The following is a 25,676-nucleotide window of genomic DNA, read 5'->3' as shown; positions in this document are numbered from 1 at the left end:
ACCCTTTTTAAAATACCTCTTCTAAATGTTTAAAAAGCATATTTAGAGTGTTTCTTGACCTATAATAAGTAATTCCAAAAGTTCATAGTTGTTGTTTTTTACTTTCAAATTAAATAATTATTATAATTTTTTTTTCAAAATGTTCTCAAAGGAACCACTAGTCGATTAGTCCTAAAGATAAGAGGGATTTTTAAAATTTGATGGACAATGAAGAATCTTGTCTTGAAATCTACTTTCCTAAAATATTTCTTCTTCATTGAATAGGGACCTGCCTCTCTTAGATAGATTTCAAGGTGCTAGTTATAATTACGTTTTACCCTGGGACATATAGGTTAGTAAGGAGCTCTGAGATCTAATACAAAACTCACCTAAAGTATAAAGCAGTTCTGAAATGTTCTCCAAATATGATCTCTCAGCTTCCACTTAAGGATGTCCATGATACTATGGCACAGTCCTAATTGTTAAAGAATTGTTCCTTACAGTGATCTGAACTCTTAATTTCCTGTAGCTTTTATTTATTTGCTTGACTTGTATTATCTGGGGCCTAGAAGATTAAGGCTATATGAAATAGCCTTAAATATTTAAATATTATCATAATAATAATCAAATCTTCTTCTCTCTGATAAACATTGATAATTCACTTTATTATCATTATCATTATGAAATGGTTTCAAGTGCCTTGGTTGCCCAACTATGTACATGTTTTAATATTTCAATGTTCTTTCTAAGGACATTATGACACCCAGAAATCAATGCGGCATTTGGATATTGTCTGATGACACCCAGTGAAATTAGCTCATCCCTCACTCTTGTCTTTCCCTATAAAAGTGGAGCCTAAGATCTCACTAACTTTTCTGACTGCCATTGGGTCCCCATAATCCACCAAAACACTCACTTCTTTTTGCCACAAGACCTTGTCTTCACCGCTCTGTACTTCTGCATTTTTTTTTGCATGAAGTGCAGGACTGTGTATTCTTCTCAATTACATTTTATCTCATTAGATTCAGTACAGATTCTCAAGATCCTTTTAGATACCAATTCTGTCATTCAAAAACTTGAAGACTGCCACGTATATCTTCATTAACGTCACTGATAGAAAATATTGAGCAGGTCAGGACCAAGCACAAAACCTTGTCACACACTATTAAAGACATCCTTCCAGGTTGATATCTACCATTAATCACTACTCTTTGGGTCTGGTCATTCAACCAGCTCTGTGTCTACTGCTGCATCATTTTTATCCATGTTAAAAAGTGGAAAGAAGTCCGTAGTGCCTATCATAAAATGGCACTGCTTGAGCAAATTATTCTCATGGATTAAGTAGTATTATAAAAGTAGCAAATTCTCTTCTTCATATTGTTTTCCCAGCCTTTCTCTAAAAAATGGCTTTCAACTCAAAGTTAATAAACTTCAAATAATGTTTTCTTTGCTGCCTTGATCTTCAATCTGGCTTCTTGTTAACTGTTGGAGGCCTGTTCTGAACTCAAACTATACTGCCACATGATTTGCAAATTCCCTTATATTAGTATTGTTGCTAGACTTTCTGGCTGACTGACTTACTCATATCCTACAAATTATGTCCTGGCTGAGACATCACTCTTGCTAATCTCTGGCATATGTCCACCCCTCCCCATGATTCCATAGGGGCCAGCAGTACACTAAACACATCTGTTCATCTTGTTCACAAGGATATTTTCAGAGGTTCTGTCCACGGCCTTACTGAAATTCATATAGGAAAGACACTATGGTTTCACTGGAACAAGGCACTGTCAGGTGAACTCTCCCAATTCATGTCAGCACTGATTTGTCCACAGTCACACAGCCAGCATGGGTAAGGGACGGGACTAGAAGCCCAAACTTCCTGACTCTGAGGTCACCTCTTAGCAGCCTCTCAAGATCATTAGGACTTCTTTGCTCTTTCAATGTAGGAAACCCAGAAGAGTAAGATTAGGTTAGCATGGCATCATATCCATAATGAAACCAAACATCTTCATAATGGTTATCATTTTTCTTTCATACATGTCACAAACAATACTTAATGATTCCTTCCAGAACTGTTATTTTTCCCTAATTAAACCTGCCCCCTTTTCTTCATGGACAAGTATAAGTATTCAAATATATAAACAAGAAGAAAGGAGAAGAAAATATGAAAAAATAATTATAAATGACAGCCATCCAACAGCAGAAGAAGCACTAACAACTTCCTGTTTTGCCTCTAAGATAAAACACAAAAGCTCCTGGTTAGTGCTTAAGCCCTTGCTTGATCTGGTTCTGACTGACCACAGTTCACATTTCTCCCCCTCTCACAGTCTGTATTCTAACCACACTGATCCCCTTGTTCCTATATCTTACCATGTCATAAACCTGGCTAGTGGAGCTCCTCCCTCCTCACCTTTTAGTCTTGGGATCACAGACTTAGAACTCAGAGAGACTTCAGAGCCATTGAGCCCAACCCCACTCCCAATCCTAATCTGATGAATGAAAAAAGTGAAATTCTGAAGTCAGCCACCTCCTAGGGCTACACAGACCCAGACTTGGACATCAGGTCCACTAATTCTGATTCCAGTGCTTTCTGCTGTACTCGCTGACCACCCATCAGTTCAACTCCAAAGCTACCTTCCATCCACACATGGTCTTTGCTGACTTTGCATTTATTTTGTTCATCCTATTTATATTTCTGTACATACCTTTTATGTACCATGGGTAAAATTTAAGTTCTTTAATAGAAGGATTTATTTCATTTTTTAACATGGATTCTACAATACCTAAAATGGTGCCTCAAATATAGTCAATAATGATGAATGTGTGTTGAACTAAATGGAGTTATATGTGTGAACTTCTGTTACTTAGAGAATTTAAAAAGTAAATGTATGTTAACTTTAGTGAGGCTGTAACAAAATTGTTTTGCTTGTTTCCATAAACAAAGCAATTTTGTTACAGCCTCACAAAAGTGAAGGATATAAATAATATCAATAACAATAATATCAACAGTAATAAATAACTCAATAAAGGAAGAATATATGGAAAAGTTCAGGTGTTTCCATAACATCTGAGATTTGTTATTATTTTTGTAGTCTTTATTTATATAACTACAATTCCCATATTTCTCTGTAGTCTTCTTTCTATTGGAATCATCATACCAATTACCATAACTATTACATTTATATATCATAATTTGTTCAGCCATTTCCTAGTCGCTGGACATTTTGTTTCCAATTCTTTACCATCAAAAACAATGCTTCTAGGAAAATTTTGTAGAAATAGATCTTTTATCACTGCCAATAATTATTCTGAGATAGTAGAAACATTGGATGAAAGGAAATGAACACATTTGCACTTCTTCTTGCACAAATTCATACCACTTTCCAAAAATATTAAGCCAGTTCACAGCTCCTCCGCTTACCTACTTTTTTTCAAAGTCTTGCCCACAGTGGATTTTTTCCCCTTAAACTAGAACTGAATCTGATGCACATCAGGTGGTAAAGGAGAATGAATGGGGTAAAAGATCAAGTTGGTGACTTTGAGTCAAAAAGCACTGGGTCCTAATCCAAATAAAACACCTCCAAGATGTCTGATTCTGGTCAAGTCATATAATCTCTCATGTGCTTCAGGCAGTTCCCTAAGCATTAATGAATGTGACCTGCATGGGTAGGGGGAGTTCTACTCCTGTATTTCCCTTCTGATGATTGTAGTTTGTATATTCCCATAAGATGGTATCTAGCATAATTGTTTAATATTCTATGTTTAGGAACAAACTCACAAGACTTTTCCCTTTTGGAAATCAGACATAAAAGAGACTTCTCTATAGTCAAACATCACCTATTCATACTCCATGACTCCTTACAGATCATGAACACGGATTCAGGAATTGTGCATGCAACTTTTAAAAGGATATCAGGATATAATTCAACCAACTGTAGCGCTCTCATTTCTCAGGGGTCTCAGTTCCCTCTTGGTGGGTTAATATGACTCAGATATGATGGCGGCTTCATAATAGCCATGAGGCAGCACAAGTCAATAAGGATGAGGCTTGATAGAAAAGAAATGAACATGCTATGGTGAATATGTTTGGAACTTGGAATCAGGAAGATCTGACTCCAAATGTTGTCATAGAAATTTACAAGTCTTTTGGCCATGTAAAATAGAGGTAATAATAGGTAATAATTTTTATAATATTTAAGTCACAGAATTGTTGCAATGCTCAAATGAGGTCATTTCTAAATAATGCTCTGGAAATACTGAAGCAGTAGATAAATTGAAAGTACTACTATTTTGTTAGACAGCCATTAGACAAAGTGGGCAAAAATGATGGAGGAGACAAGTAATGCTGAGATGGGACCAATAGTAATGGAAGAATTGAACTATAGAGACCACAGATAATAGAGAGATCAAATCTTTCTGGTAAAAAAAAAAAAAATATATATATATATATATATATATATATATATATATATATATATATATATATATTTACCTATTTGATGGGGAAGAGATGAAATCTCACAGTTGTTTAATTTGTATAAAGTGGCTCTGATTTTTAGAGAATATGAGTATTTTATTAAGTGATTAGTAATGATGTATATGGTCACCTCTATTTGAAAAACTGTTACAAAATTAGGCTTCTGCAAATCATTTTTATTTAAAGGCCTTGCACAGAAAGATAATTCTTAAAGGAAAGCAGAGTAAGGAAAGCAGGTCTAGAATAATAACATACACAATGACTACAACTACACTAATGAAAATATTATTGGGAGGGAAGGAGGATCTTTAGCTTGATTTCAACAAATGAAGTTGATTCTACTTCAAAATTCAATAGCATAGCTTTCTTTTAACCAAAAAAAAATTACAAGCATGAACAAGTTACGTATACTATAGTAATAAACACTTTTTGGCTATTTTGCTTCACTATTTTCTAGATACATATAACTTTATTAGCTGTGTTATAACACAAAATCTATTGTTTATAAAAATAAAAAATCCAAATTCTTCTGAGATGCTCTAAAATTTTTAGACAATTTAGAGTTTGAGTTTCTTAGGTTATATTTAAATATGACTTAATTATATATGATCTGAAATGCTTTTGCCTTTGCTTAGCACAATGTCTCATTCATAATAAATGCTTGATGACTGACAACTCCATTAAGGCAGTCGAACAACCATTACTTACAGCCTAAAGGTGACAAATGAACTGAGAGATCCAGAAGTTTGCACAATGCCACAAAGTCAGAAGGCATCAGGGGCAGGACCTGAAACCAGATCTTACTGATTCCAGGTCCAGATACCTTGCTTCTATTATATTAATGTATTCAATTTATTTTTTTCAGTCTCTCCATTGTGGAACATTTCATTTGCTTCCTTTTTTGGTTTTGGTTTTGCAGTTGCAAATTATGCTACAAGAAAAAATTTAAATAAATAGTTGGATTTTTAAAAACAACTTTTTCAATGTATATTTCCAACAACAAAATATTAGGTCAAGGAACATATTTTTTTCAATTTTCCTACATACTATCAGACAAATGTTCAATTCTACTAGCAATGGATAAATGTATCTCCTTCTCTATCAACACTAAGGTATGATTTTTTTTTTTGAGGGAAAAAGATCCATATGTACAAAAATGTTTGTGGCAGCCCTTTTTGTAGTGGCAAGGAACTGGAAACTGAATAGATGCCCATCAGTTGGAGAATGGCTGGATAAGTTATGGTATATAAAGGTAATGGAATATTATATATATTGAAGGCTGATTTCATAAAAGCCTGGAAAGACTTCCATGAACCGATGCTAAGTGAAGCGAGAGAACCAGGAAAATACTGCATACAGCAATAGCAACATTGTGTGATGATCAAATGTGATGGACTTGGTTCTTCTCAGCAATACAGTGATCCAAGACAATTCTAATAGGTGTGGGTTGGAAAACGCCAACTACATCAAGAGAAAGAACGATGGAAAGCTGAATGCAGAATGAAGTATAGATTTTCGTGTGTGTGTGTGTGTGTGTGTGTGTGTGTGTGTGTGTGTGTGTGTGTGTGTGTGATTTTTCCTATGGTTTTCCCCTTTTGTTCTGATTTTCTTTCCCACATAATAAGAATGAGTTAAAAATGATTGTACATGTATAACCTATATTAGATTCCTTCTTGTCTTATGGGGAGAGGTAAGAGATGGAGGGGGAAAAAAATTGGAACTGAAAATCCTATAAAAATGAACACTGAAAACTATCTTTACATGTAATTGGAAAAATAAAATATTATTAAATTATTTTTTAACCATTTTGATGGGTATGAGAGAATAACTCACAGTTATTTTAATTTGCATAAAGTAACTGAGATAATGAATGACTTAAATAATTGGAGGGACAGTCAAGTTCTATGGAAGATTGGATTAATGAAGTTCTCTCTGGATTCATTTATATTACAGTAGCTAAACTTGTAAGAGCTCTATTTATCAAACTGTATTCAGTAATACTGAAATTTATATGGAAATCAAATACTGAAGGTGAAGGTAGCTTTGCACCTTTAAACTTTAAAATATATTTTAAAATGTATATCTTTCAAAGTACTACTGAGGAAAGAAAAAGAAACTAAGAAAGCCTGACGGTGGACAAAGAGGCAGTGAATGAGAGAGAGAGGGAGAGGGAGAGGAAGAGGGAGAGGGAGAGGGAGAGGGAGAGGGAAAGAAGAAGAAAAAGAAATAAAAAAGAAGGAAGAAGGAAGAGGAGGAGGAGGAAGAGGGAGAGAGGAAAGAAGGGAGGGAGAGAGGAAGGAAGGGAGGGAGAGAGATCAGTGTCCTAGAGCAAACAATACTAACACCCAACCAAATCTGTATAAAAAATTAATTTTGTGTTTTTTTTAATAAATCTACAGAAAGTTAAAAACTAGAGGAAGAGTTTATTATTTAATGAATAAATTTATCTGCTAGATCTAAAGACTTTTATAATATAGCTCCAATCTAACTTTTCATTCTCATTACAAGGCCACAAAAATGATGTGCACATTTAAGTTTAAATCTCTTCGTATACCCTATGATCTAGCCCAGGACTTCTTAAATTTTTTCTATTTACAATCCCTTTTCACCAAAGAAATTTTTGTCTGAGCCCAGATACATAGGTATATAAAATAGTTATGTAAATCAAACATTTATTGATAACAAAGCACAATTTCCTGACCCCCCCCCACATTCAGTTATGTGACCCCATATAGGGTCACAAACCACAGTTTAAGAAACTTTGATCTAGTCCAATTAGTGAGCTTGCTCTTCACGTAACATTCCATACCTTTACATAGGCTGGCCGATATGCCTGGAATTCCCTCCCTCCTCATGTCTGCCTCTTAAAATCCTTAGTTTATTTCAAAGCTCAGCTCAAGCTCATATTTGTATGTGCCTTGGTTACTAGGTTTTTCCCTACAAAATTACCTCATGTCTCAGGTCTATTCTGTGTATATTTTGCTTAATGGAGGGCCCTGGCATTGAAACATGTTTAGATATTGGTTGCCTGCTGTCAATCCAACAAGCAAAACATCTTAAACCTTTTTTCTCACTCTCATCTTTTAGACCTTCCTGAGGCCCAGTTCCCTTCCAATGATTGCCTTCTAATAAAACTGATTCCCAACAGTTTTTCCAAAACTGACTATACTTTCTTTCATTACCCCAATTTCCTGTTCAAGGTTAAAAGTGGCAGGCTGTTCATCTCCTAGTTCCCTTTTTAACTTTTTGAACTTCAAAATCACAATTGCACCTTTCATTTCTCTCTTCTCCTTATCCCAAGTATTTTCAGGTCCACTTGTATGTTGTCTTCTTCTACTAAAAATAAGCTCCTTAAGGGCAAGAATTATCTTTCTTTTTGCTTTTATTTCTATCTCCATCATTTAAACCCAGTGCCTGGCACACAATAACTACTAAATAAATGCCTCTTTCCTTCTTTATTTCTTTCCTTTCTTCTTCTTTTTCTTCTTTCCTTCCTTCTCTCCTTTTTTCTTTTCTCCCTCTTTTTACGCATTCCTCCCCTCCAGCACTGACCATACTCTCCTCCTTTCCTTACCTGGTGAACCAACTCAATTCTTTTTTTTTTATTTAATAGCCTTTTATTTACAGGTTATATGTATGGGTAACTTTACAGCATTAACAATTGCCAGACCTCTTGTTCCAATTTTTCACCTCTTACCCCCCCACCCCCTCCCCTAGATGGCAGGATGACCAGTAGATGTTAAATATATTAAAATATAAATTAGATACACAATAAGTATACATGACCAAAACGTTATTTTGCTGTACAAAAAGAATCAGACTCTGAAATATTGTACAATTAGCTTGTGAAGGAAATCAAAAATGCAGGTAGGCATTAATATAGGCATTGGGAATTCAATGTAATGGTTTTTAGTCATCACCCAGAGTTCTTTCTCTGGGCGTAGCTGAACCAACTCAATTCTATAGTAACATCTATTCTCAAGACTTTTGCCTCTTTATCACCAGTCAGTCTTTGCCATACCCCAACTCTAGATTGCTCTTAATTTCTGCCTTCTTCTTTCCTATTCATATATTGTTGAACAGAGTTGGAGAAAATAACAAAAGTGAGTTGACTGGGTCCTCTACAAATCTGTTATCTAATCTTAGTTGGCCTTCAATACAACAAGGAAAAGATTATACTCCTTCCTGGCTAATTAACTATATCCCTCTCTCCACAACTGCTAATCCAAACCTTTTATCTCTCTACAAGCCTTCCATGGCACTACCTCCCTGAATCCTCTTAGCTGAGGACTTTCCTCATAGTTTATAAAAAAAAAATTAAGGTCCTTCACCAAGAGTTCCTGATTTTTCTATCCTCTTCATCTAGTATGATTCTGACAGATTCCACCAATTTTAGTCCAGTTTCAGATGAAGAGATGTCTTTCTACTTTTTCCTTAGTCTCCTAGAGTAGATGTTCTTTACTTGTCACATCTACTAATTCTGGGTAAATTATAAGCTCTGTCCTATGTCTTCTTTTCTTGTCCCTCTATACTATCTCACTTGATGATAAATGAATAAATGAAAAAAGCATTTATTAGTTGCTTATTAAAGAATCTCATCAGCTCCCATGTGTTTAAATATCAAAAACCTCAAACAAATAATTCCTATAGATATAGACATACTTACATACACACACACACACACATACACACATACATACACACAACTCCTAGGTTCTTCCCTGGAATATAATCTTGAATCAATACCTTTTGGACATCTCAAACTGGTATTCAAAAAATCTAACACATAAAAAAATTCATAACTCTATAATAATTGCAAGCATAACTTCAAAGAAAAAAATAGATTTTTCTCTAAGGACTACAGGAACACTTAAAACAAATAAAGCTAGAGACCAAAAGAAATTAAATAAAAACTTAGGAGGAAAAAATTGGAAAGAGAATAACTTAGAATAGAAATACCCTATCCAAATAATGAACTACCTGAAAATTAGAATAGACCAAACACAAATTAGTAACAATATGAAACAGTAAGAAATATCAGAACAAAATCAAAAGATTTGAGGAAAAATTATAATGTATTTGCTGTTAAAAACTTCTCATATGGAAAACAGTTCAAGGAGGGAATTTAAGAATCAATGGACTACCTGAAAACTAGGATTTAAAAAACAACAACAACCTGGGTGCCATATTTCAACAAAATCATAAACAAAAATTACCCAGATCTACCAGACCATGAGAATAAATTAAAGATAGAAAGAATATGCCAATAAATCTCCTGAAAGAAACTCCCAAATGAAACTTTGAGAAGCGTTCTAGCCAAATGCAAAGCTTCCAAATCCAAAGCAATAGACTACAAGCAATAGAAAGGGGAGTAGACATGTCTCTATCTGAGCTCTTCCTACCTTCCCTCAGATCAACAGCCGATTAAGCCTCTGATCTGGTTTTGGAGTGACAGAACCCACAAATATTTGGAGTACAACAAATTTTCCAGAAGATACCTTGGAAACTTCAGAACAGGTCTGTTTCAATCAGGCAAGGGGAGAGGCTGCCAAGCCCAGACCACAGGGCAGGGAGTCCAGGCAAGGGGCAAGGGTTGGGATGAGGAGCCAGAGCATTGCTGTATCCCTGCACCAGGGAATCTACTGCAAGACTCTTAGGCTACTCTCTCTTGGTTACAAGCCAGTGGTTCGGCAGATTTGTTATGAGACACACAAAGCAAATAAAAAAGGCAAATTGTGAGCCTCTGAACTCCAGAACCCCAGAAAAACAGAACCTAGCCAGGCCTATCCAGCACTGGAAGTCAGTCAGCAATACCAGCCCCAGAGCAAACTAAAGTGGCTATCATCCCTTTTGCCTTAAGAACAGAGCTCAAACTTAAAAAAAAAGAGCAAAACAACAAAAAGAACTCTGACCATAGACAACTTTTATGGAGGAAGAGACAACAGACCCCAAATCCTGAGGAGCCTAAAAGGCAAAACAGTTCCAGATGAAGCCCCAAAGGATGATATGAGTTGGTGCCTGTTTCACAAGGCTCTCTTAGAAGAATTCAAAAAGGATCTTAAAAGACAGTTAGAAGAAAAATGGGGAAAGAAAATGAGATCTTTGCAAGAAGGTATGGAAAAGGAAAACCAGAAATTATTTGAAGAAAATTCCTTTGAAAATAGACTTAATTAAATGGAAAAGGCAAATAAATCCTTACAAAATATATATGAAAAAGAAATTAATTCATTGAAAAACAGAATTTGTGAAACAGAAAAAAAAAATGCAATGAACAAAACCCCTCATTTAAAAATTCAATTGGCCAAAAGCAAAAGGAGATTTAAAAAGCTAACTGAAGAAAATAATTCATTAAAAATTAGAAATGAACAAATGGAAGTGATAATTGATTCAATGAGACTTCAAGAATCAGTCAAACAAAACCAAAAATTTTTTAAAAAGTAGAAATAGAAGAAAATATAAATACCTCATTGGAAAACAACTGACCTGGAAAGTAGATATAAAAATTATTGGACTTCCTGAAAATCATGATGAAAAAAAGAGCCTAGACATCATCTTTCAGGAAATCATCAAGGAAAACTGCCCAGATGAACTAGAACCAGAGAGTAAAATAACCATTGAAAGAATTCACTGATCACCTCCTGAAAGAGACCCCAAAATGAAAACTCCAAGAAACCTCATAGCTAAACTTCAAAATTATAATCAAAGAGAAAATATTTCAAACTGCCTGAAGGAACCATGGAATCTGATATTCTGAAAAACATAAGAACTTGGATTGCAACCAAGAATCAATTATCCAGCAAAACTGAGCATCATCTTTGAGTGAAAAAGATGAACATTCAATGAAACAGGTGAATTTCATCTATTTCTGATGAAAAGACCAGAGCTGAATAGAAAATTTTATTTCCAAATACAGAACTCAAGAGAAGCATACAAAGGTAAAAAAGAAAGAAAAAATAACTTTCTTTTAAAAGTTAAAAAGCTGATATCCCTCTATGGGAAAATAATAAGTTTAATTTTTGAGATCTGTATCTCTGTTGTGGGTATACTTAGAGGGTATAGGTATAATTTGATTTTATTGTGATGATTTTAAAAAGAAACTAGTGAATGAAAGATGATTCTACTGGAAGAAGAAGAAAAAGGAGTTAAAATGGGATAAATTACATCTCATAAGGAAGCAAAAAAGACCTATAGCCATTGAGGGAAAGAGGGGAGGGGGATGAGCATGGTATAAATCTTATTCTCATAAGAGAATAACAGACACATTTAACTTCACAGAGAAGCTTGTCTCACCCTATAGGGAAATAAAAAGGGAAGGGGGAAAGGAAATGGGGAGGATAATAGAAGAAACAGAAGTAGAAGGGGAAAGGTATATGAAAAGGGAAGGGGCTTCAAAAGGGGAAGTATGTTTCAGGAAGGGAGTGATCAATAATAAAATACTGAGAAGGAGAGAAAGGGGAACTGGGGGTAAACAAGATGGCAGGAGATAGAGTTAGTAATTTTATCTGTGAATGTGAATGGAATGAACTCTCCCATAAATCATAAGTGGATTGCAGACTGGACTAAAAGCCAGAATCCTACAATTTGTTGTTTATAGAAACACATTTAAAGCAAAGTGATACATTTAGTGTAAAGGTAAAAAGCTGGAGTAGAATCTATTCTTCAGCTGAGATTAAAAAAAAAAAAAAAGCAGGGGTAGCAATCCTGATCTCAGATCAAGCAAAAGCAAAAATAGATCTGATTAAAAAGAAAACTATATCTTGCTAGAGGGTAACACAGATAATGAAGTAATAGCAATACTAAACATATAAGCACCAAGTGGCATAGCATTCAAATTCCTAGAGGAGAAGTTAAGAGAGCTACAAGAATTAGACAACAAAATTATATTAGTGGGGGATCTCAACCTTGCTGTCTCAGAACTAAATAAATTGAACCACAAAATAAATAAGAAAGAAGTTAAGGAGGTAAATAGAATCCTAGAAAAGTTAGGAATGATAGACCTTTGGAGAAAATTGAATGGAGACAGAAAGGAATATACTTTTTTTTCAACCGTATATGAAACCTATACAAAAATTGACCATGTATTAGGGCATAAAATCCTTAAAAATCAAATACAGAAAGGCAAGAAATAGTAAATGCATTTTTTCAGATCATGATACAATAAAAATTACATGCAATAAAAGGCTAAAATAGACCAAAAAGTAATTGGAAACTATATAATCTAATCCTAAAGACTGAGTAGGTGAAACAATCAACAAATTCATCCAAGAGAATGACAATAATGAGACAACATACTAAAATTTATGGGATACAACCAAAGTGGTTATTAGGGAAAATTTTATATCTCCAAATACTACAAGCGATAGAAGAACAAGCTCAAATACCAGGGAATCTCACTCAGTATCACATAAGACCTAGAAGCTTCTATTATAAAATGAAAAAAAAATTGAAATCTAGTATATTAAGAAGCAAAAAAAAGGAGCTTACAACTAGTAATAACTAACTCTGAAAAGTTGTGTATAATCTTACGGGGGAGTGGGGGGTGGGATGAGGGATGGGGAAAGAAAGCATATGTAACAGAATACAAGACTTTCAAGCATTTCTGATGGAAAACAAAAATAGAACTTGGGAACTTTAAAATACAAACAAGTCAAGAGAAACCTAGAATGGTAAACTTATTTGAGCAGCAGGAAGGGCATCAATGATGGCATATCACTACGTTCTAATAAAGAAAAAAAAGTCCCCTTAGTACATTAGCGCGCACACACACACACACACACACACACACACACACACACACCCATCTTAGAGGTGACTTGGTTCTGCTCTGAGGGTTTTAAGAGGGAAAAGTGAAAAGAAGCAAAAATGAAAAAGCAGGAGGTAGAACATGCTATGTCTAAAGTATGCGATAAGATCTGACCATGGTAAGGAAGGGGGCTTCAGATGAACTTCACTCTTATCTGAACTGAACAAATAAGGGTTGAATATACACATATACTTTCATATACACACATCACACAGTTTAAAATATATAAAATTTAACATGGAAAAAAGTGGGGCTAGGGAAGAATGGTTAAGAGAAAGGTATAATACTAGGGAAGGAATAGTTACAATCAAAACATATTTCCTGATCCTGAAGGGGAAATGCGAAAACAAAAAAAAGAAGAGAACTGGAAATGAAAGATATGCTTAATACTTGGGAAATGTCTGACTAAAAATAATGGTACATGAATATAATAGGAGATTATTATGCTATAAGAAATCATAAAAATGATTTCAGAGAATCCAGTTAAATACAAAACGATGCAGATTGAGATAAAAGAAAATCAAGAGAACAATTTATACATTTAAGATAACACCACAGTAAAAATATGTAACTTTAAAAAACTTAAGACTTCTGATGAGTGAATGCTATGACCAACCACACCTCCAGAGGACCTATAATGAAACATACTACCTGTCCCCTGTCAGGGATGACACACCCAAGTTGAAGTAAGAGACTTAAATTTTTGGACAGTGCCACTGTGGATTTTATTTCCATTGCTATGTTTGTTACAAGGGTCTTTTTTGCCCTCTAATTTCAAATGGTAGGGAGAGAGAAGGAGGGTTTGTCATAGTGATATATTTAGATATGTAGATACAGAAAAAAGTTAACATACAAAACAAAGCAAAGGAAAATTCAGAAGAAAATACAATCCATGCAGGACAGTTCTGAAAGTAATACATTAAACTTAAGTCCTTTTTTAAAAGCAAGCAGTATAAAATGAAGGCTCGCAGTTCCATATTTAACCCTCTGGGTTTTTTTTTCTTCTGCTGTGAAATGTTCATTTCTTCCCCTAGTGTTTAAGATCCCAAGTAATAAAATAAGCAAAGCTTCAAAAGAAGCAATAGATTTGCTGGTAATTGTTTTATCATGATGAATATTTTCTCTACAAAAGCATTTATTAAAATGGATTCGACAAGCATCAGAATCCATAAAATTCTACCAGGTGTCATTTTCGTTTGAAAGACTTACTATTCAACATTACCTGAGAATTGAAATGTGAATGGCACTAAGAGGAAGAATAGACTAAAAAAGGGGGCAAGAAGGAAGGAATGAATAGACATAAAGCACTGAACAGAGACATAAATACAAATGGGTAACACTGTCCCTACCTTCAAAGGACAAAAGGGAAGTTACAAGACAGACCTAATCATGGCATTTCTTAAATAACTAAAAGGTCCTTAGCAAGCAACAGATGCTGATGCAAAATTTCATAAATATAGTTTTTAAATCCCTTTTGCTGGGATCATTTTCCCTGCTCTGCATCCGTCAGTCCAGGCCACAAGTGCGTAGATGGGGAGGGTGAGCGGCCCCCTGGGGAGCACCACTGGTCCCAGCCCCACAGGGAGCACCACTCCCTGGTCCCCAGCCTGGCTCCTAGGACCGGCCGGGCCACACCCCTGCATCCCTGCCCAGAGCATCCCCGCAACAGGCACTTGGCGCCTGATCCGGCGGCCAGGGAAGGCCCCAGGAGAAAGCGCTCCATGTGGGCCGCCCCCACCCACCCGTGGGGTCCGGCCCTTCAGAGTTGGCCCAAATTATCAGAGACCCGCAAACATCAATTCTCCACCTGGCCGTGGCTGTGAGGGATTAGCCGGGGCACTTGCGGCACCTTTTCCGCATCTTTAACGCAGCGCCACCAGGTGGCCAGTAAAGAACATAGCAACATGGTTCAGACTGCAAGATCTGTGAGCATTTTCTCCAAAATACAAGATGGCAGCTGGCTGCTCCAGCCCCATTACATTAAATACCCAAAACAAAAAGCTTTATCTTTAATACAAAGAAGCACCTCTTCACTTAATTTAACTTAACTGCCACTTAAATAAACACCAAAGAAAATATTATGAGGAATAAAAGATGGAGAAATCCATGGAAACCAATAGATACACAAGAAACTTTCTGAAGAGTTCAAGTTTTTAAAATGCATTTGTAAAAGGCAGAAATAGCAGCAAGTGGCCAATGTCAAATAACGACAATGACAATCTTCAGTATCAGAAAAGCTGGAACCCAGAACGAGCAAAGGCTTATGAAAGAGGTTTTGGTTTGAGGTCTTTTAGACAAAAAGGTCCGAAGCTTCAAGTACAGTAGATAGATCCAGAACAATGAGCACTTAGAACTCAAAGTCTCTCACAACTGGCAACTCAAAAATCACTCATAATTTTGGGCAGAGCAGCTTTAGTTGAGTCAATGAGATCAGAAGTCCGACTGCAAGGACTAAGGAGTGAGAGCATTAGAAGTTAGGCCCCCAGGTTAGGCCCCCTCCTATGAGTTTGACTAAGGAAGAGAGGAAAGGTCTAGGATTATCATTTGAAGGAACGGCAAGAAGTCTCAGTCATGCTTAAAGACAATAAGGAAGGAACCAAAAGATGACAGGTAAGAACTGCAGTTGCAATTGCTAGTGAAGACTTACTGGAAGGGGAACAAGCACACATGTAGAGGGGTTGGTCTTGGAAAAGAAAAGATCTATCTCTTTGTCAGATTGATAAGGGAGGAAGGGATAAGGGGACATTAAGAGGTTTGGAGATGAAAACAAGGGGAGAAAGGGGAGCTAACAGAATGGCTTCCATTTTCTCAGTAGATGGCAAGGAGTTTCAATGAGAAAGAGGAAGAAGGGGGAGGTGTGGTCAATCTGAGAAAGAAAAGGGTTTAGAATAGTATTGGTAGAGAGTGAGATAGGAAATCAGCGGGGGAAAAAATTTTTTTTAAATGCCTTGCTACAGTGAGAACCCAACATAAATTTATAAAAAATAGTCATAATTGTTTTACTTCCCGCAGGGTCCATTCTGCAACCCAGGGGTAGGAAAGAGCAAAGGAATAATCTATGACTAAGAGATCTTATGTACCAGATGTTAGAATTGTTAGTTAACAACAGTGCATATGAAATTAAAAAAAAAAAAAACTAGGAAGACAAAGTTGCCATAAGCAAAACAGAGTGATGTAGCAGGCAAGAATTACAAAATCTGTCAAATACCTCGGAATTAACCTATAACACAACCTAACAAATTCAAGGATAATAGAAATAGAATTACAAAATACCCTGAAATAAAGGATGTAAATGAGTGCAAAGGATATTTATTATTCAAAGGCAGCCATGCTATCTAAAGTAGAGAAGGGACTGAGCTTGGAATCAGACTAACTTGTCAACACCAGTCTCTGACATCTCCTGGCTCTGACATCCTAGGAAAGTAACTTAATTTCCCAATGTCTCAGGAACTAACTAGAACTGAAGGCAAAGTACAACAATGATACTCTTTCTTTGCCAAAGTCTTTCCTTGACCTCCATATTCTCCTGCCTCTGGACCATCCTCCTAAACCCACATCTGACCACCTTCCTTTTTCTGTCAGAAGTTGTTGAATTTCATGGGGGGAGTTCACAATTTCACAGATTTGGAGTAAAAAAATAAACCAGAATTCATCAAGTCTAAACACTGTATTTTATTCAAACAGAGGAGAAGGAAGATGAGGAAAAGGAACAAAAGAAAGAGGAAGAAGAAGTAGAAGAAGAGGAAAGGAGGAAGGGAAGAAGAAAAGGGAGAGGAAGGAGAAGAAGGGGAAGAATAAGAGGAATGGGAAAAAGGAAAGAAGGAGAAGGAAAAGAAGCATTTATACAGTGCCTATTACGTGCTAGGTACTCTGGGACATAGGTGCTATTATTAACTCCATTTTACAGATGAAGAAACTGAGGTACACAGGGGTTAAATGACTTGCCCGAGGCTACAGGGCCAGTAAATTTCTGAGGTCAGATTTGAACAGAGGTTTTCCTGACTCCAGGGCTGGCTCTCTACCTGCTACAGCCACTTGTACTAAGTAGAGCAGAAGATCCCATCTCCAATTCTAAAGTCTGTCCTCTTATGCCATGCTGCCTCACTACCACAAGTTGCCTGCACAGATGAAAGCAGATATTCAAATGTTTGTATATTTTATTCATGGCTCATGATTGGACCATGCTGATATAATAAAAATGATGCTATATAAACCAATTTAGAGATAAGTGTTAAAACAATCAAATTTTATAGATTAGAAAAAATGAGACTTATTTTAAAAGAACAAAGCTTTAGATTGTTAAAGGATAACAGGGGAAAGAGTAGGAATAAATGAGATTTAGCATTGCTCAATCTAAAAATATATCATAAAATAGTAATCATTAAAATTACATGGAAAGGAAAGTTAATTAGTGAAGAAGACCAGAAGAGCAGGGCCTAGAAGGGAACAATTATAGAAGCACTGTATTTAATAAATGGAAGTATAAAAAATGTTGGAAGAAGGACTTCTTACTGTTGATAAAAATTGCTCAGAAATGCTCTGAGAGAACAGTGCATTAGAAAATCTACAGGGTATTTCCAAAGTCTATTTTTAAGCTACTCAAGCATATACTTCACTGAAACTTTTGTTTATTATATTTCTTCCTTGAAAAACTATTTGTTCCTATCTATTAACTAATTATCTATTGCAAAATGACTCAAATATAGATTTGTGTCAATTCCCTTTATAACTATTATCAGATTTTTAGATGTTTATAGCAAAGATTATTCACAGTTGACAGTTTTTTATTATTGTTCAAATTATATTTATTTTGAAAAAAAAAAGCAATTCAATTTTATGTAATCAAAATTTTCTGTTTTCTCCTTAACGGGACATCCTGTATTTAGAGCAGACTCCTTTCACCACATATTCTAATAAGTGGCAAATGGATAAATGACCTAAATGTAAAAGTTTATAGCATAAACAAATTAACATAAAATGTTATAATAAATAAATGGAATAATAAAATAAATGGAAATAAAATGTAAGGGAGACCCTTTCACAACTAGAGACAACTTGAGTCAGAAAGGACAAACAAGGAAAATTTTGATTATATAAAATTGAATGGCTGCTTTTTTACAAAATCAATATAAAACTGTCCACTCTAAACAATCCTTACCACAAATACATCGGATAAAATCTGATAGATTGAGCTATAAAAGGAACAGCTACAAACCTATAATTGAGAGCCATTTCCTAACAAATAATTGGTCAAAAGATATGAACAAATAGTTTTCCAAGAAAGAAATACAATAAACAACAACGTAAAAATAAATTCCAAGTCACTAATGATAAAGGAAATGTAAATGAAACCAACTTTGATGTTTCACATCATAATCATAAAAGAAGACAAGAATGTTGGAGGGACTACGGGAAGATAAGCATCTCAGTTCACAGTCCATAGAGTCATTAATTGGTCAAAGCATACTGGGAAACACTTTGGAAGTATGTGAGAAAAGTAACAATACAATCTGTTCCCTTTTTCTTCCTGATCTCTCTTCTGAGCAAAAGTCACAAAGAACAGCCCTTGAAATACAAAAATGCCCATAGCAGTTCTCTCTGTGGCAGTAGAAATTTGAAAACAAAGTGGATGCCCAGTCATTAAAAATGGATGAAATAATCTAAAAAAATTGTTATGAAATTCAATAAATGCACAAAATCTAGAACAATATTAGGTTTGCACTAATTTGATGCAATGAATGTTTTAGCAGAAATAAAAATCCCACAACTACAAGAATATAAACAAAAACACGACCAAAGAATATCAGAAGCAACCAGTAAATACTTGGAATGTCTTCTCTCCCATGAGGAAATCAAAGATGGTAGCATCAAGAGAGAGCATATGGGAAATTTCAATCCATCAGTATAAATGTTTGAACTGAAAATGTCCCACACTTTCAAGTCAACAGCACTAGGGAGCCTCTCAATCAGCATGGGTCTTGAAGGGTAACCTTCCCAGTAAGCTTCCCTAGGCATGCTCCAAGGGCACAAAGTCAAAACATTTTTATAGAGTAATTATTTTTCTGCTAAAAAAAATTCAGGACATTTTACCCAGAGTTATAAAGTTAATCAGAATTCTTACCTGACTTGCTACAAGGTAGATGAGCTCCCCAAGGGTTGGTAAAAGGCACTGTTTTAATTTGCTGTTCCTGAAGTTTTCCCTAATTAGTTCAGTTAAGAGAGCAACTGCCTGAAGAAAGAAAAAAGTAAACAAAATATATTATTACATTTTCTCTAGCCTTTAATCTGTATATAAAGGATAATTCGCTCTACACAATTTGCCCTCTTTTTTCTGAGCTAATTTAAAAACAGAACCAAGATAGGCACCATATTCTAGAATGAAAAGCAAATACATCTGTGTGGGAAAAAATTATCTGGTGAAATAATAGAATGTTTTCACACAGTATTCTCTTATCACCAGAGCTAAAGCATTAAGCAATGGTAGGTGAGATTATGTTTCACCAATAGTTAAGCTCCTCTAGTTGTCCCAAAGTTCAGGAGCCACCATCACATCAGGCACTAAATTAACTGGAACCTCTAGAGGTCTGTTGGGGGCAAGCGCTACACCATCAAGTGCAAGTAGAACTTGTGGTTCACTCATTTCAGAGGTTTTTCCACATAATAAATTCTTACTTCAATACTCTACCTCCCTTATGCCAATATACTCTTCAACCTGCCCTTCTCTTCACCTTCCTATTCCCCAAACCTTATCACAATGAATAAGCTGCAGCACTTACACTGGGAAAGTAGTATAAAGAATAGCATTTCAAATTAAGACAACTCTGAAATATCAGTACACACCTGTCAGAATGACAGGGAAAGATAATGCGGAATGTTGGAGGGATGCGGGAAAACTGGGACACTGCTACATTGTTGGTGGAATTGTGAATACATTCAGTCATTCTGGAGAGCAATTTGGAACTATGCTCAAAAAGTTATCAAACTGTGCATATCCTTTGATCCAGCAGTGTTACTACTGGGCTTATACCCCAAAGAGATCTTAAAGAAGGGAAAGGGACTTGTATATGCACGAGCAGGACCAGGAGATCATTATATACTTCAACAACAATACTATATGATGACCAATTCTGATGGACCTGGCCATCCTCAGCAAGGAGATCAACCAAATCATTTCCAATGGAGCAGTAATGAACTGAACCAGCTACGCCCAGAGAAAGAACTCTGGGAGATGACTAGAAACCATTACATTGAATTCCCAATCCCTACATTTTTGCCCACCTGCATTTTTGATTTCCTTCACAGGCTAATTGTACAATATTTCAGAGTCTGATTCTTTTTGTACAGCAAAATAACAGTTTGGTCATGTATACTTATTGTGTATCTAATTTATATTTTAATATATTTAACATCTATTGGTCATCCTGCCATCTGGGGGAAGGGGTGGAGGGAAGGAGGGGAAAAATTGAAACAAGAGGTTTGGCAATTGTTAATGCTGTAAAGTTACCCATACATATAACCTGTATATAAAAAAGGCTATTAAAATAAAAATTAAAAAAGAATAGCATTTTAGAGATGCCTAGATGGATTAGGCAGGGTAAAAGATCAAGGTATAAGCTGATGGACGTATTGAATATTACACTGGTACCCATGTAGTGCCAAGAGATTGAGTAAAGGCTTCCATCACATGGGTAAAATGTTAGCTCTTCCTTGGGTCTCTGCATCTGCAGTGCTAACTTATATCTTGCACACAGGGACACCTAATAAAAATTTATTAAATTGAACGTATTAAATTGAATTAGATGGATATCCTGTGGAAGACTTCTGGAAAGTCCTGGACAGAATTCACAAGTGCACTACAGCACAGCTGGGTTGCAAATACCTCATGGATCCATCAGAGAACAGAAGGGTGGATACAAAGCCATTTCCAAGTTGTAAAAATTACTATGGAGAGGTCAGAACCAAAAAACAACTCAAATAATCTGCACAGAGAAATTATCCAAATGAATCTTTGTCACAAACAGGTCTTTTCTTTTCTGTCACTCACATTTCTCCAAATGGAAAGTTCATTGATATTAATTTATATAACATTGATATATTCTATAAGAAGTGAGGTAACAAAGGTAACAAAAATCCCAAACTAAACAATAATGCAGAGATGCAGCATGATTTAGTGGTAAGAAGGCTGACTTCAGAAGTACAAAGATCTGAGTTGAAGATCTGCTCCTCATAGTTACTAGCTAAGTGATCCTGGGCCAGTCCTTTCATCTCTTAATGTCTCTGGCTTCATTCTAAGACCAGAAGTTGCCAGACGGTTATAGATGTACTTTGGTAGAGGAAATTCCCTCACAGAGAATTCCCTAAGCTACTGAAATTCCAGTTTTAGACAACGATAAAATGAAAACCTAAAAAAGAAAAAGATTTCTAAAAACGTATGGACTCATGATTAATAATAAATTTTAAAATTACTTTATGCCAACAGTGAATATAAAATACTGACATTATCAGGAACTGTCCTCAGAGTTGATATGAAATCCTTCAATTTTGAACAGGAGAACAAGACCATCAGGATTATGTCATTTTTTTTAATTAGAAGAGACTTGGGAGAACTCCTCAAAGAATTTAGTAATGGAAAGAAATTTCCTAACAACTAGTGTTTTAAAATTCTGTGTACTGCATAGACCGTTGCTCAAATCTCCAATATAATTAAAATTAAGGAAAATATACAAATTCATATTCAGTGATAGAATAGACTTTTCTTTGGAAAAGTTTACTTCTTTCCAAACAAATTATTTCATTCCTATCCAAGAGTCTGAAGAAAATATGCTTTTAAATGTTTTAACAATATTTTTTGTATTGGATTTGCACTTTCACTGGTATAAGGAATTACCAATGAGGAAGCTCCTTCTCCTTCTGGGTATCATCATCTGCCCTACAAGAAACAGTCTTAGAAAACCAACTGAGGAGATGAGGTTGTGATTGCTCACAGTCATCCAGCTAGGGTGTGTCAGATGGAAGATTTGAAACCAAATCCTCCAGAATCCAACATTAACTTTCTGTTCCCTCCATCAAGCCATTTCTCTCTGAATCTAAGTGATTTTGAATAGTTGCACTCAAGTATCTTTCAAGATTACAGTGTTCTCACAACAAGCCAGGGAAGTAGATAGGGCAGTCCACAGATAAAGAGACCGAAGTTTAAAGAGGTGACTCATTTGCCTTACATCTCACAGGAAATAAGAGGCCCAGCTTGAACTCAGATCTTACAGCTCAGTATCCAGTGTTCAGTCCATTCTACTACCCTGACTCTGCAAGTTAATAAACGTGGACTAAGCTCCTACATAGTTTTAGTATCATATAAAGTATTTGCAAAACAAAAACAAAACCGTTGTCTGCCCTCAGGGAGCTCACAATCTATTGCTATGTAGATGCTGATAATGAAATGTAAAACACATAAAAAGTAATTTCAAGAGAAATAGAAAACTGACAAGGGTAACAATCAAGCAAAACAAATCAATACACTGTCAATGTATAAAAATGTATACTTTATATTGTACTAGGAATCTACCATTTCAGTACCAAGAGACCATAGGCAAATTTCCATCAGTCAGTTTTCTGATGGATTTTTGTTATTACATTGATGAGTCCATCTTCCCATGTTGTTTCCCTTTACATTGCTGGGGTCTTCTTATAAACTGTTCTGATTCTCTTAATTCCCTTTACATCAGTTCACACAACTCTTCCTAAGTTTTTCTTAGCTCTTCAGTCATCATTTCTTGTAGTGCAATATTATATCATATCTATATTCATCAACTCCACAGCCTGTTCAGTTATTCTCTAGTTGAGAGGTACATGATTTCCTTCTAATTTTTTGTTACTATAAAAAGTACCACTATAAATATCATTAAATTTATGGGACAATACCCCCCCCCCCCCGCTTTTACCTTGTAAATATTCCATGGTAGTATTTTTGGGTCAAAGGAGATATGTATTATAATGACTTTTTTTTGCAACAAGTGAACCAGAGAAGTGGATTTTTTAGGCCACACTACAAGGGAAAAAGGAATATAATCATTATTAATAATATTCCAGAGTAATCAAAAGTGAAGGAGAAAAATTATCCACTCCCTAAATTAAGTCATATCAAACTCTAAGCTATTCTCTGTAGTTATAGCTTCCTGGACTTAGCTTAGACTATTACTGCTCTACTCCAATGCTCCCTGAAAACACCATAAAAGAACAGCATCTTCTGCTGTTCTACTTCCTCTCAGATGATTCAGAAGCTTCTTGCCCATATAGCAAGTCTGGGAGCATTTTTCCCATAATTCTACTTAATAACTTACTAATTTCCCCTCAGTAAGTGAATGTGAAGCATATGAGGTCACAGAATATCAAGATCTGGGACCTAGAACAGGAAGAGATATTAGAGGCCCCTTCTTCCAATCCCCACTCCTCATCTTGGCGAGTAAAAAACTGAGAGCTGGAGAGGCAATTTCCCCGGAATTATCTAGGTTGTAGGTAGGAGGCCAAGGAGTTGAAATCTGGTGGACTGACTTTAAAGCCATTCTTTTTGGCATTGTGATTCTTCTCAATAGCAAATATAAATCAGAAATAGATCATATTAGGTATTTAATAAATGTTTATCAATTGACTGATTATTCCTTTCCTTTCAAAATCGGAATAATTTATAACAGAGATCACAGCCATCTAGTAAATAGCAGGACAAAGCAGGAGAGACAGCATGGCTGCATGGAAAAAACACTTGCTTCTGAAGTCAGAAGACACTAGGAAATCTTGTCTCTGTCTAGAGGTCTCTGTAAGACTGTGGGCAAGGCATCTGACACACCTGAACCTTGCCACAGCCTTCAGCTAGAAAATGAGAGGCCTGTTCCAAATGGCCTCTCAATCCCTTCCTTGTCTAAATCTCTAGCCTTCTGAGAAAAACCTTTGAACCTGAGGTGAAAGAGACCCAAGAAGTTCAGAATCCCTGCTTATAATGGGTGGCCCCTCGGAGCTGTCCACCCTATGGCCCTGAAGCCTGATGTGGGTCCTGCTGATGCATCCTAGACTTTCCCAACTTAGATGTGCTATTCCCTTCTCCCCCTCCCTAGGAAGAATGTAAGCTCTTTGAGAGCCAGGATTAGCTTCTATTTGTACGCCTAACACTTAGCAAAGTTTTCAGCACATTTTATAAGTACTTTTCCATTCATTTGTTCTACATCTAGCTGTGGTATTAATAATAAAGTTTATGTATAAATATCTTGGGTCTCCCTTTTCCTCATCTATTAACAAGAGTGGAAGAAAATGACCAGCACTAAAATCCCATGTCTAAAATAAGCAGGCTTTTTAAAATCCAGAGTCTTATGTGACTTCTACCACCCAACACACAATTCTAGGTACCACTACTGTACAGATTTCTGAAAGTACAAATAAGACTGAGTGATGAACCAAGCTCCTGTGTGGAACTGTACCCATTTATTGAATATGCTATACAGAAAATCCAATGAAACACAAATTTTGGGAGATACCCTTCTTCAACAGAATACAAACATCTTAAATGTAGTACATAATAAGTCTTTATGCTTTCAGGTTAAGTTTATATTTTTCTTTAAAGAATTTAATAATTCAAGAATTCTTTAATAGAATCTTTAAAGAATTTAATAATAATAATTCTCTACTTGCCTATTAAAAATACAACTATTTGTAACTTTTTGTGAAAAATCTTATTATGAGGGCTTAGCCTCCCTACTCTAAAATAATGGTAGACCCTTCAAAGTCATTCTAAAGTTAATTTTATTAACCTATACCAATCTCAGATCAATCAATCATTTATTAAGTACCTCATAAGTACCAAACATTAGTCTATGCCTAGGGATTAAAAAAATAATAATAATAATAAAAATTTTTAAAAGAGGCTAAAGACAGTTCCTGCCCTCAAGAAATCTACTTTCTAGGTTCCGGGTCAAGGAACCTCCCCTCCCCTCCTCCATGTTTATTGAATGTGTTCCAACACTGAGCTGCTAAAAGCTAATCTTGAGTTCAAAACCTTGTCTAGAGGTCAGTCACCTAAGTCTAGCCAATGACTTCCCCCATTTCAAATCCCAACTTTCAAGATCAAGCAAAAGTGGAACCTGAATGACAAATTATGTTAGAAATTAAGGGATTTTTTTCCTTTCTATTTAAACAAGAATAATCCAGCTTTGGTTTCAGAAAGACCTGGAGAGACTTGCATGAATTGATGTTAAGTGAAGTGAGTAGAACCAGTAGAACACTGTAGATAGTAACAATAATACTATCAATGATCAACTGTGATACAAGTATCACTTTTTAACAATAAGGTGATTCAGGCCAGTTCCAATGGTCTTGTGATGGAGAAAGCCATCTGCACCCAGAGAAAGGACTGTGGGACTGATTGTGGAC

General features: G+C 35.7%; 1 protein-coding gene across 7 annotated transcripts in view; it reads right to left on the bottom strand.

Moving 5' to 3' along the window:
- ULK4 (unc-51 like kinase 4) overlaps positions 1-25,676 on the bottom strand; it is a 627,906-nt gene that overhangs the window by 510,454 nt on the left and 91,776 nt on the right. For all 7 annotated transcript variants that reach the window (XM_031940060.1, XM_031940061.1, XM_031940057.1 and 4 more), the window contains exon 17: positions 19,384-19,491. In XM_031940060.1, the coding sequence (XP_031795920.1) occupies positions 19,384-19,491 (108 nt within the window). The remainder of the gene's footprint in view (positions 1-19,383; positions 19,492-25,676) is intronic.

This window comes from Sarcophilus harrisii, chromosome 5 (genome assembly GCF_902635505.1).
Source record: "Sarcophilus harrisii chromosome 5, mSarHar1.11, whole genome shotgun sequence".
Taxonomy (NCBI): Eukaryota; Metazoa; Chordata; class Mammalia; order Dasyuromorphia; family Dasyuridae; genus Sarcophilus; species Sarcophilus harrisii.
This window is presented reverse-complemented; position numbering and strand designations above follow the sequence as displayed.